The 13,625-nt window shown below is 43.3% G+C and overlaps 1 protein-coding gene across 2 annotated transcripts in view; it reads right to left on the bottom strand.

The window, feature by feature from the left end:
* The window catches only part of THBS4 (thrombospondin 4), a 71,719-nt gene extending 60,362 nt beyond the window's left edge, over window positions 1-11,357 (bottom strand). Inside the window, exon 1 of one of the 2 annotated variants that reach the window (XM_083152376.1) lies at window positions 10,888-11,357. Coding sequence is in view for 1 of the 2 variants with exons in the window: in XM_083152367.1 (XP_083008493.1) it covers window positions 10,888-10,972 (85 nt within the window). In the remaining variant the exon portion in view is untranslated. The remainder of the gene's footprint in view (window positions 1-10,887) is intronic. The other variant, XM_083152367.1, reaches the window with a different exon arrangement.
* Between the last annotated feature and the right edge of the window lie 2,268 nt (window positions 11,358-13,625).

Genomic DNA, 13,625 nt, shown 5'->3' with positions numbered 1-13,625 from the left:
GTCTCTGGGGGAAGCCCGCATAGCCCCAGAGTGAGGTAATCAGAGGCTTCCTCTGTGAAGCCCCACCCCCTTTAGTCATGTCAGTGGGGCACCGTAAGGCCATGACCCCTTTTCAGACATGCGCAGCACAGGTCCGTGCAGGGGCACCAGATGTCATCAACCCTATTACTGTACGTCTCAGGATTGCCTATATATATTGTATTTATAAACAAAGGCACTCCCAGGGGACTTTAAAATAAAACTTATCTAATGAAAAGTACATTTTGTCCCAGAACAGGTTCAGGACCCAGTTCTTGATTATGTCATATTTAATAAGAGCGCTGGTTCTAACTATCATTTTATAGAATGTACTTAATGATTGCTACTGTGAGTCAAATTTGATTGGTTGCTATGGGCAATTTACCCACTGGTCCACTTTTCACTGCTTAATACATTAACCATAGGGTTTGTGAATATACATTGCAGGAACATTTTTGTACACAGAATAGTTTATCCGCATTAATATAATCTACCAGCAATTCATTATGATTTAAGGCAATGCTGGCATGCATAGAAGAGATACAATGTGGTGCTGTTATTATAAGCTGAAGACTATGGGCCTTATTTTGGTTCATTCTTTCTGACAAAATCCTTCTTAGATGGACAAAACCATGTGCACTGCAGGGGGGGGCAGATGTAACATGTGCAGAGAGAATTAGATTTGGGTGAGTAATTTTGTTTCTGTGCAGGGAAAATACTGACTGCTTTATTTTTACACTGCAATATAGATCTCACTTTGAAGTAAAACCCCACCCAAATCTAATTCTCTCTGCACGTTACATCTGCCCCACCTGCAGTGCACATGGTTTTGCCCACCTAAGAAGGATTTTGTCAGAAAGAATGAACCAAAATAAGGCCCCATGTGGCCTTTCCACAAACCCTTGGCTGAAATGACCCCTTTAAAGTCCATTACCTCACCACTAAATCATCTTGCAAATGTCACCCAGGTTTTATGAACTGGCAAACGTATGTATTACATATTTACAGCAAATACAGAAATAACAAAAGACAATTCTGCCAAGTTAGTCTGCAAATCCTGCCAACCTGCTTTTTCTTTTTTTTCTGGGAAAACCTTTCTCCGTGCCTGCTTTCGGGAAATCCAGAAAAGCAGAACTTTGATGCAATAAGTTTTTACAGTATTTCCACACAAACAGCTTTGGTTTCAGCACCCAAACACAAGGAAAAGAGACATGATCACCCACGTCCAAATAAGCCTATGGTCAAGGCAGACTATGGACGGATAGCATTTCCTTCCTCATTTTATGGAATGCTGAGTGATGTTTTAGATGTTAGATCTAGCACCCTCCATAATACCACTCGGTATACACAGCACCCTCCATAATATTAGTCAGAATAGACAGCCATAATACCACTTAGTATAAACAGCACCCTCCTAATACCACTCACTATACACAGCACCCTCCATAATACCACTCACTATACACAGCACCTACTTAATACAACTCACTATACACATCACCCTCCATAATACCATTCAGTATGTACAACACCCTCCATAATACCACTCAGTATACACATCACCCTCCATAATACCACTCAGTATACACATCACCCTCCATAATACCATTCAGTATGTACAACACCCTTCATAATACCATTCAGTATGTACACACCCTCCATAATACCATTCAGTAGACACAGCACACTACATACCACACAGTATGCACAGCGCCCTCCATAATGCCACTCAGTATACACATCACGCTCCATAATACCACTCAGTATGCACAGCACCCTCCATAATACCACTCAATATACACATCACCATCCATAATACCACTCAGTAGACACAGCACACTCCATACCACACAGTATGCACAGCACACTCCATAATGCCACTCAGTATACACATCACCCTCCATAATACCACTCAGTAGACACAGCACACTCCATACCACACAGTATGCAAATCACCCTCCATAATACAACACAGTATACACATCACCCTCCATAATACCACTCAGTATACACAACACCATCCATAATACCACTCAGTTGACACAGCACACTCCATACCACACAGGATGCACAGCACCCTCCATAATACCACTCAGTAGACACAGCACCCTCCATACCACAGTACCGTACAGTATGCTTAGCACCCTCCATAACACCAATTAGTATGCACAGCACCCTCCATAATACCACTCAGTATATATTGCACCCCCATAATACCACTCAGTATGCACAGCACCCTCCATAATACTACCCGGTATGCACAGCAACCTCCATAATACCACTCAGTATGCACAGCACCCTTCATACCACAATACCACACAGTATGCTTAACACCCTCCATAACACCAATTAGTATGCACAGCACCCTCCATATAATACCACTCAGTATATATTACACCCCCCATAATACCACTCAGTATGCACAGCTCCATAATACTACTCATTATGCACAGCACCCTCCATAATACCACTCAGTATGCACAGCACCCTTCATACCACACAGTATGCTTAAGACCCTCCATAACACTAATTAGTAAGCATAGCACCCTCCATATAATACCACTCAGTATATCCAGTACTTTCCATAATAACCTGCCATTTTAATGGGTACCTGCAAATATTTAGTTTCCACCAGCTGACCTATGAAGGGATGGCAGCAGATATCTCCAATATCTGCTGTGGTCACTATATTTTTAACATTGTCCACATCCCCATAGGTTTCTAAGGGGACTGCGAATCTGCCAGCTATACCAAGCCCCAGAACAAAAAAATCTGGAGCTTGGTCACTCACTATAGCAGGGGTGGCCAATCCGTGGCTCTTAAGCAGCATGCAGCTCTTTCTTTATGCACATGTGGCTCCCAACACTGACAGCCTCCACCGAGTACCCGGTGTTGTGAGCAGTGTACCAGATAGCGGTTTGACTAGTCGGTACCAGCAGCACAATGCTACAGTGCGCCCCATCTCTCCCCTCCATGGTGTAATAAAGGTAGCAAACGCAGCCGTCTCCCATTCATTGCTCTTGGCTGCCTGCCAGCTGGACCAGGTATTAAGTTGGTCCCTGTTACTAGTGCTATTTTCAGCCTGGAAGGGGAGCAGAAGTTTATTATATGAATCTGGCTTTTCTTATTTATTTTATACCAGGAACATGGCCTAATGGACACTAGGCCATGCCCCATTTTTGGCACATGCATGATGTTGGTTTACAGGCAGCCCTAAAATATTTTTTGTCCCTTTGTCTCTGACTGGTTGGCCACCCCTGCACCATAGGATAGTTCCAACTCCAGATGGTGCTGCAGTCCATGGAATCGTCAATGCCACTTTGCAGTCCAATGCTTTGTAACACGTAAGAAGGACATCCCCTATTTCAGATTAGTATTTGGCCTTGTGATTCTCATCTCTGCCACACAGCTTTCTTCGCTTCATTCAACTCTACTTAAAATCTCCCAATTTTCTGATCTGAGCGCTTAAACGAATGCCTTCTGTACTCTTGGCATCACTGATCCGGGATATCTTATTTCTCAAGTATTTGAATTTAGCCATCACTTTTACAAAGTTTTCAATAAGTCTAAAGGGGACATACAAACTTTGTGATTGTCTGTCCAGATCGCTTCGGAATTAAGCACAAATCGCTCCGTGTGTACACCCCACAGCGATACGCATTCCCATGCATTACTATTGCGGGCTCAGATCTTGTGTGCATGCAGTCAATATCTAGTTAGATCACTTAGCAAGTGAGTTCAAATCACAACGTGTGTACAAAAACTGCAAAAGCCGTTTTAAAATTAAAAGTAACTTTTTTTTTTCCTTAGCAAAAATCTCAACGTGTGTATGAGCAATCTAGACACTGGGAAGGTTAAGGGAAATTGCCTACCGTAAATTGCTTAGTACAAATCTCAATGGGGTATTCTGATTTACTCGGAAAGGCACAATCACTCTCTAATGGACAAAACCATATGTACTGCAGGTGGGGCTGATGCAACATGTGCAGAGAGATTTAGATTTGGGTGGGGGGTGTATTTCAAACTGATATCTATATTGCAGTGTAAAAATAAAGCAGCCAGTATTTACCCTGCACAGAAACAATAAAACACCCAAATGTAACAAATGTAAAAATGTGCATATGGTTTTGTCCATTAGAGAGTGATTGTGCCTTTCTGAGTGAATCAGAATAACCCCCAATGTGTGTTTGCCCCATAAGCTTGATGTGCAAGGAGGGTACACCTGTTCAGGGTAAGCAAGTGAACTGCTGTCTTGTCTGGAACAAGTGGTATACGTTTTGTCCAATCCTTATGAACGTAGAGGTTTGGTTCTCCCTAACCTCCCACTTACATAAAATAACAGTACTTGGTGTAACCTAGCTACAACCCTAACAAAGGAACCCTACATTTCCACAGATATTCCATTTATGTTTCTTATACTGAGCTTTTCTAAAGGCAACTACATGTTGTCATATGATTATTTCATGTTTACAGCCATTGGTGTATCAAAGGGCTCGAAACACACATCCTGCACACATACATAATCCCTTTTCATAGAGCTGGATTAAGGCTTTGATGGGCCCAGGTATTTAAGACGGTACCATACCCAGCATCACACCCACAGCAGGTGGGGAGCATTGACTCCCTACTATTCCTCTAGCCCACAGGCATAGGCGTGCGCACATTGAGTGTTAGGGGTTCACAGGCACACCCTAATGCTGTGTCCACCCTTATGAATACCTTTATGCCGCTAGCAGTACCAGCAATACCTTTTACCAAAGACTTTTGCTTTTTAGAACTGTATTCCATTAAAAGAAGCGCCCATCAATCAATTATATGTGCATTATTAATTGTACTAGACCATTGTCATATCACTACATATCTGCGTCACCCATATATGTTTTTGACTTTATTTGCATGTACTGTTACACAGAGTAGAAGATTAGAATTAGAAGATTAAAACTAAAATAGGCAGGAGATTATGGTGTGCCTGAGACCTTTTATAATTGTAGCGAGTGCCAATAGATGATGGTAGACACGCCTGATTGGTGGTGTTAGCCACACCCAATGGGCTGTGTTAGACATGCCCAATAGGTGGTGCTAAGCACACCCCTATGATGGTGCACCCACAAATAAAATGTTCTGCGCACGCCTATGCCCACAGGTGGAACAGTATTGAAAAAACAGGATGTCTCACCAAATTGTGATGATTGAAAGGATCTTCATACATACATAGATTTCTACCCATAAATATACTTTCTGTTACACACATAAAAACCAGGGTTGCCTACCTGACCCTCTCCATGAGGGAGAAAATGCTCTGTTCCTGGACTTCCCTGGTAATGTAGGATTGCCATCTGAACAAGTTAATGATGTTCTGAAGCAGTTTAATTAGTCATGATAAGCCTGATATCCCAGTACCATGAAGCCCCGCCCCAGATGCTCGGACTACAATCTCCTCTCCTGTACAATTTGTACAGCTCAAAGTGCACTTTTGCACTGCAGCTGTAGTCAAAGCTGGGGGGGGGGCTGATGAAATGTGCCGCGTTAAATCAGCTCTGCTTCGCTGGAATCAGGCTCCGTTGCTGCCATAATCACCGGGAAAATGGTGTGGCTGTTTATGCATATGCGTAATGCATATGCATTAGAAAAATCACCAAAGTCTACTCTGCAACTATGCCCAGTGGCATAACAAAAGACTGTGTGCGCCCCCCCCCCCCCCCCGCCAGGAAAGTTTGCCCCCAGGAAAGATAAGACCCCGCTTCACCCCTCCATCTGTTGCCACTGGTCTGTAGCTTGGACCTGTAGATCTACTTATCTGTGGTTCCAGGCACACTACTGCTATGATAAAAAATGTCCCTTTCAAAATGGCTGCCCTCTCACAGCAGAAAGTTATTAAGGATGCTAGAGAAGACCATACCTCCCAACTGTCACGATTTTGGAGGGACAGTCCCGATTTTCGGGTCCTGTCCCGCTGTCCCACCCGCGGCAGGCATTGTCCCGCTGCGGGGGGGTGACAGTTGGGAGACCCCCAATCTAGTAGAATAGACGCTGTGCGCATGCGCACAGCGTCTATTCTCATATGAAAATGAGGTCGCGGCTAATTAGCACAAGCCACGCCCTCATTTGCATACACCACGCCCCCTTTCGCCGCGCGAGTGTCCCTATTTCATGAAGACAGAAGTTGGGAGGTATGGAAGACTGCCACCATTTTGTGAGGGGAATTTTTAATGGCAGCATGTGTGCATGGATTACTATTGTAAAGCAAAGCGCAACGGAATCTGCTGCGCTATATAAGAAACTGTAAATAAATAATAAATAAATGGACCGCAGACAAGTAGATCTGCAGGATCCGGCAGCAGTGCAGAAATAGCCCCCGCAGACCTAAGACGCCCACACTTCTAAGCCACGGTGGGGTTTGCGGAGGATATTGAGAAAGGGGTTGGGGGTGCATGTAGACTACTCGCCTCCCCCCCTTAAACCTTCCTTGTGTGCAGCAGGTGCAATAGGTACAGAAGGAATTTTTTAAAGATGCTATCCAGTCACATGTCTAATAGTAGTTGATATTCATAATGTGGGTACTAAACTGTTGATATGAGGACATCAACATGATTCAAACTGTTGACAGTCACCAGATCAACGTTCTTGGAACGGCGGCTTGATCACAATGTCGACATCCGATATGGATAGGATTAGGCTTCAGTTTTAGGGTTAGTGATTAGGGATAGCAGGAGAAATACTCACTGGAGACACTCACTCTCACAGCGCCACTAGGACCCAGCAGAACACACTGTAGCCACCACTGAAGACGGCTACAGTGTGTTGACAGACCATGTCAACATTTGCATTTTGACAAGTCATACCACACCTTTTAAGATGACTTTTGAGTAGTCAATGAAGAGTTCCATTTGTCTACATTGCGTTCATGACTTCACTAACATATAAACAAAAACACAAGTACATCTTCTTGGGTGATTTTATCAATTTTGGAAATTCTGCTTATTAAATGAACATTATTTTGGGTACTTGTTTCCTAGCACGGCGCCCGTCGTGGGTGATCGCATACCTTAAGTTAAGGAAACTTAAGGTATGCGATGGACGCGACCGACGCGATTTTAGGGCTAATGTAAAATCGGGTCTCAGGGACCATTTTACATTGGTTCCAATGTAAATAATCGAGTTGATCGCATCGCATGTGATTTGGTTGCATGCGATGCGACCAACGGGATTTTTTAGGTCCCGATGGATACAATTTTAATTGCTGGTGCCGTGCTAGGAAACAAGTACCTTATTTTCTTTTTTCCCATCATTTCTCTAAATAAGGAACATGGCGCCAGAAGAAAACTAACCCTAATAGAAAGAAAAAAATCGAAGAGCTCATTTGGATTCAGCATACATAAGTATATTTATAACACCCACCAAAGCCTTGGAACAAAGGTAGAATTATTTTCGAGGTATCCTTTTTAAATAAGGACGGCTAATATCAGTAGCAGCTACCCAGATGATGTGTGGGATGATGTCTGCACATTGTGCTATACAGCAGAGGTCTTGCGTGGCATTACACAAGGGAAGCATATGAAAAAGACTGACTGGGCAATGGAAAATATGTCTGATGGCATCCACAGGCTCCACGTGTAGAACTTGTAGAGCAAAAGCAGATGTTGGCACAAGCAGGACAGACTGCTATTGTCATCAGGGCTTTTACAGAGCAGCCTATTGTGCACAGGAACCACAAATAGCAAATCCATGTGCCAATACCTTCATAAAGAGATAAGATACATTATGGACAATAAATGTCTCCCAAGGCAACATGCTAAGCTAGAACTCATATTTATTAAATAGATATAATTGTTCTGCTTACTTTATAATTGGGGAAGTCATAAAAGTCAGCCAATGCTGATGATGTACTATTCTTGGCTATAGAAACAGCCAACACCTCTGTTGTGAATGGGAACTAAGCAATGTGTCGATGTAGGGGACATTCACAACTATTAATACACGGTACTATAAATGTGCATAGTAAGCTAGGTAACAATACAGATACACCGGAGACACCCCGATACACATGTGAGACCTTACTCTTTTTTCTAAAACATTGGCAGACTCTGAAATAATGCCAGTTATGAGGAATGGCTGTAAAAGAAATGAGTCAAAATTAAGTAAGATGGGAGTTTTTTTTTCAGATGGGATGTTGTTATGAGGAACCAATCAGAACCCACTTCTTATTTATTTAGCACCTTCTAGAAGATAATAGATAGTATCTGATTGGTTGCCCATAGCAACATCCCATCTGGAAAAAAAAAACTTCATCTTAGTAAAATTTCCCCGTTGTATTATTAATTCTATTTTGGAGCACTGTAGACCAGTAGGAAACCAAAAGAAGAGAGCTGGCGGTTTCCTATGGGGTTCCTATAGTCAGTCTAGAGTGACGGTTTTCTTGGCCAGAGATGGTCAAATTTGGGGTTTTCACTGACATCATGTGATGTCAACCACCTGCCCAAGCAAGCATCGACGTGCCAATGTGTGCAGGGGAGCACCCAGCATTTTATGGGTATGGCCATAAAACACTGGGCGTTCCCGTGTTCCAGTTCCCTACCTACCCCCACTCCTCCCACTATGGAACGTATGGCCCGTTGAGTGTGAAACTCCCCGAAGCCGTTCGCTCTTGGGGTTTACACATACGCATATATGCGCACGTGGAAACACGACCATCGGGGACGAATTCAACCCTTTACGAATGGGTCTGAATCAGCCCCCTATTTAGGACAGAGATAAATACAGGTCATAATGCTGAGAATTCAGTCACTTAAGCTGCTTTGACACTAATGTCCATTTGGATGTATACAGATGGATCAGCTCTCAATGGAGCTGCTCCTGGCGATAGAATCGCCAATCACCACCAGTCGATGAAAGAAGCACATGCACACAAGATGCGATCCCCTTAGATAGAGAAGCACCACCACCTCAGCATGGTAACTACTACAATGTGCAGAAATAAGGCATCATGTAAATATTTAGTTATTACATACATATGTTATTACACAGATGATATTCAGTAGAGTTATTGGTACATACTGTATGTGTGTGAAACAGAACGATTGGTAAGAATCCAGATTACAATGGGAATGGGATGAAACTTGGGGGTTATTCTAGTCCATTCTTTCTGACAAAATCCTTCTTAGATGGACAAAACCATGTGCACTGCAGGTGGGGCAGATGTATCTTGTGCAGAGAGAATTAGATTTGGGTGGGGTTTTTCTTCAAAGTGAGATCTATATTGAAGTGTAAAATCATGCAGTCAGTATTTTCCCTGCACAGAAACAAAATAACTCACCCAAATTTAATTCTCTCTGCACATGTTACATCTGCCCCCCTGCAGTGCACATGGTTCTGTCCATCTAAGAAGGATTTTGTCAGAAAGAATGAACTAGAATAAACCCCTATATGGCCAAGTCTACAAATGTAATAAGCAAGGTATTTTTTTTTAACTGTACCAATAACTACATTTTCAGCTCAAGGGATAAAGAATATAGGTGTGATACAGTACACCCTTCTCCCACCTCCATTATTAGCATACATGCCAACAAGTCCAAAAATAAAACAGTAAACGTAAAAACCAAATATCTGCTTAATACACCTTTGTCTATAAATAATTTATTAACAGGTCTTGAGCTACAGAATACTTTCAACTGTATTCTTCTGAATACTATGCAGAATACTTTCCTTCTCCTACCGCCACAGATGCTGCTGAGTTAGGCTGACCTGCTATTTCTCCCAGGGTTCTATGTATATCCCTAGTGGTTATTTGGCTGCATTATCTCACTGCACTTTGCAGCAATACATAATGCATTAGCGCTGCTATTTATCAATCACATTTCCGCCGAGTTGCTGTTAATAATTCCCCACTGCCGGCAAAGGGTTACAGTAAATGGCTAGGTATATGTGGTGTAGTTTGTCATAATGATCCCCGTTGCCGGCAATTGCTAACATCACCTTGAGATGGCGTTACATAGCGGTTCTCTTTGTCGCTTAATAATTCCCCGGCGGCTGCAAGAGGTCTGTTGGGATATATATATATATATATATATATATATATATATATATATATATATATATATATATATATATATATATAATTTATTTATTTACAGTTTCTTATATAGCGCAGCAGATTCCGTTGCGCTTTAAAATAGTTATATATATATATATATATATATATATATATATATATATATATATAAAAAATTCATCAAAGCTTTTCTAAAGATTTTGCATTCATTTAATATTTTATTATGCGTGTTTTCCTAACTTTCATGATAAAGGAAATGTACAATGTTGAAATGTCTTTTGCAATGTTAATTATTATTTGTTGCAATCTACATTACTATTATTATTTGGAATCGTTGTAGCACAGCTGATGCTATCCAATAGTCATTTGTTCAGCAGCCTAACCCCATTGGCTGCTGTTTGGCTGCGGTCCTTGATGTTCCTTTAGCTAGGCACGCATGGAAGACAGCCATCACAACTAGAATTTAATAACTTGCTTTATTTATCAAAGTATCTCTGTACTAACTGTCTGGCAGAGAGGAGAGAAATATTATACCAGTCATGAGCAGTTGTTTCCTCTATGCCCAGAGATACAAATATAGTAATAGTAACATTATGATACAAAACGTCCTCAGCTACTTATACAAGAAGCCAATATAAATACAATGCATTTTTCTATATTGTGTGAATTTAATAATATAAGAATGGTCATCACTTGGATGAGGTTTATTATAGACTATCAATTACAATAACAATGCACCATTTATTAGAGCGTATACACAGTGTATGAGCAATGGATAATATAAACCATGAATGAGTATAGCATTTATGGTTAGGGCTTACCTTGGTAATTTGGCTGTGCTTTACATTCCCAGCATAACGCCAGGAGAACCTGGAACAGGAGCAGCAAAGTTTTCCTTTTAGGCATTTTAGTTTGTGCTATGAGCTATTATCCAGGAACAGAAGCCTCCTCTCTCCCTACAGATGTGCAGGGTCCTGAGCTCCCCAGTACAATGGACCTGACTGCTCTGATTAGTGCATATACATGGGGAGAACCTCAGTCTACAGCTGGTCAGCAGACGTCTTCTTGGGGACACTGAAGATCTGCCCTCACTACTTGCAGTGTTTATTTGGCAGTCCCCCTGGCAAAAAAAAAAAAAAAGAGGTGGGATCTTGGGGGACATTCAACCTGGTCTTTAAATTCGTGGGTGTTTATTGCCTCCTTCAAAGGACGTGTAAGAACACTTCTTGCCTGGCATAGGGAGGATGTGCCAGGGAATTAAGTTTCATAGTGTAGAACATTTGCACTGCCATCAGGCCAATGATAACAGTGCTTTCCTCAGAAATATGTCTATGTCCGGGAGGGGCGTGGCCACGGAGGTGCGAGTGTGAGGTGGTGTGTAGGAGAGCTCCCTGGCAATCATCCGGCAATTGATCCTAAGTCTCTCGCTGAAAAGCATAAAACAAATACCTTTTGTCCCTGGAGCCTCCTGTGAGTACCGGAGGAGTTCGGGTGAAGCGTGGTGGAGTTCGGAGTGGGAGAAAGTGTGTTCGCGTACCCGCCGGCTGGTAGCTGCGGCTGTGTGTGACGTGCGTGGAGAATTCCAGTCGCACGGTGTGACGGCGGGTGACGCGCTGCGGGGCGCGAGCCGTCTGTCCCGGCTGGTCCACACCAGAGAGCCGCAGCGGCGTTTGTCCTGCCGCGTCAATGCCCGGTTGGGGAGACTGAGTTGGGGCCCCCTTTGAGCTGCTGAGTTTCGGCGACGTGCAGGAGGCATCCCCCGCCGAAAGTTGAAGCCTTTGCCGACAGAACACGCTGGTGGAACCGGTAGACCAGCACAGCTGCTTCTTCAGAGGTGCCGTAAGGAAAATTTACTTACTACATTTGGCTACAGTAAAATCTAGTGGTGGGTCAGAGGCTGCAGATTGTGACTTTTGGCTAGCAACGTTAAGACATTGTGAGAGACTAATCTGGACAGTTGGGTGGTATTTGACGGTACTTTATCACGACAATTGCTTCCTTCACTCTTTGTGGCTACTCGGTGGCACCCAGTTATAAGTAACTTGTGAGGGCCCCTGTGGACGGCTGCGAGTTGGGAGGCGTTTTAGAGACGTGGCACTGGAGCCCCAAAACAGAGTCTGAACATTTCAGTTTGATACCACTGCCTTTCACTCTCCTCTGTGAATCCCTGCGGCATTTGCCATTAGTGCAACATTTATCCAGCCGGATCCCGGTGGAAAATTGTCAGTGAGTTGGCTGGCATATATAAGAGACGCGTGTCGTAGTCCTGTGTCAGCAGGATAAACAGTCGGCTATATCTATTCCGTCCCTCAGAGGTGAAGGGGAACCCCGTTAAATAGGGGGCAAATAGTGTTGCCCTTATAAACCTCCTGCTCCTGTTATCTGAGGCGCGTGCAGAGCCACATACTCTATTGGCCTTTTGCGGAAGGTGTCCACCAGAAAGGAAAAAGAAAGAAAGTTTAATACGGTGCACTCCCACTCTTCCCTTGCGAGACCGGCGTTGCTGCTGCAGCATATATCAATCTGTTGTAGCCCGTGTAAGCCCCCTGCTCGGCAACGAAACACAGGTTCTATCAACTCCTGGACACTAGCCTCAGTGACCCCCACCCGAAATATGGGCAAAACCGGGAACACTAGTGCGGCAGCTAAACTTGAAAAATATGCCCGCTCTCAAGTTAACACCAAAACACCGACTCCATCCACTACCCCGTTATCAACCCCAGTTAAAGGTGGCGATCCCCAGGAATCTAATGATATAACTCTATCACAGTTGATGGAGGCAATAAAAAACTGCGAAGGAAAATTACTAGAGAAGGTTGCGGACCTACAGTCAGAAGTGGTACAAATGAGACAGGACGTAAAGGCAGTAAAAGACCAGATTAAAGAGGTGGAGATCCGCGTCTCGAATCTCGAGGACAGCAACAATGCCCTGGCTGGGAAAGTCGACACCCTGTCAACCCAAATGAGAGAGATGAAATTTAAAATTACCGATTTAGAAGGGAGAAATCGTAGAAATAACATCAGAATAGTCGGCCTCCCAGAAAAGGAAGAAGGTCTTGACCCTCCAAAGTTCATGGAGCATTGGCTAACGGAGAAATTTGGAGCTGAATCCTTTTCAAAATTCTTTTCAATAGAGAGAGCACATCGGGTCCCTTTGAAGCCTTTACCGCCGGGTGCCCCGCCAAGAACAATGATTGTCAAACTGCTGCATTTCCGAGATCGGGATACCGTGATCCAGCAGGCCAGGGAAAAAAACTCCATCATGCATAATGGCTCTAGAATATCTTTCTTTCCAGACTATGCGATTGAAACCCAGAAAGAAAGAGCCAAGTTCATAGAGATAAAGCGCAAGCTGCGAGAAAGAGGCATTAAGTACTCCATGTTGTACCCTGCCAAGTTAAGAGTAGTTGCCGGAGCAGAAACAGTCTTTTTTTCCAATCCCAAAGAGGCCGCCAGGTGGTTGGATAAGTGGGCCCCAGGCTCATACCAGTTGGCTTCAGAGAGAGACTAAAATGTATATATTAGGAATGTCCAGGGGGCTCATCGCATTATAGTGGTC

Source organism: Crinia signifera, chromosome 1 (assembly GCF_055691185.1).
Source record: "Crinia signifera chromosome 1, ASM5569118v1, whole genome shotgun sequence".
Taxonomy (NCBI): domain Eukaryota; kingdom Metazoa; phylum Chordata; class Amphibia; order Anura; family Myobatrachidae; genus Crinia; species Crinia signifera.
This window is presented reverse-complemented; position numbering and strand designations above follow the sequence as displayed.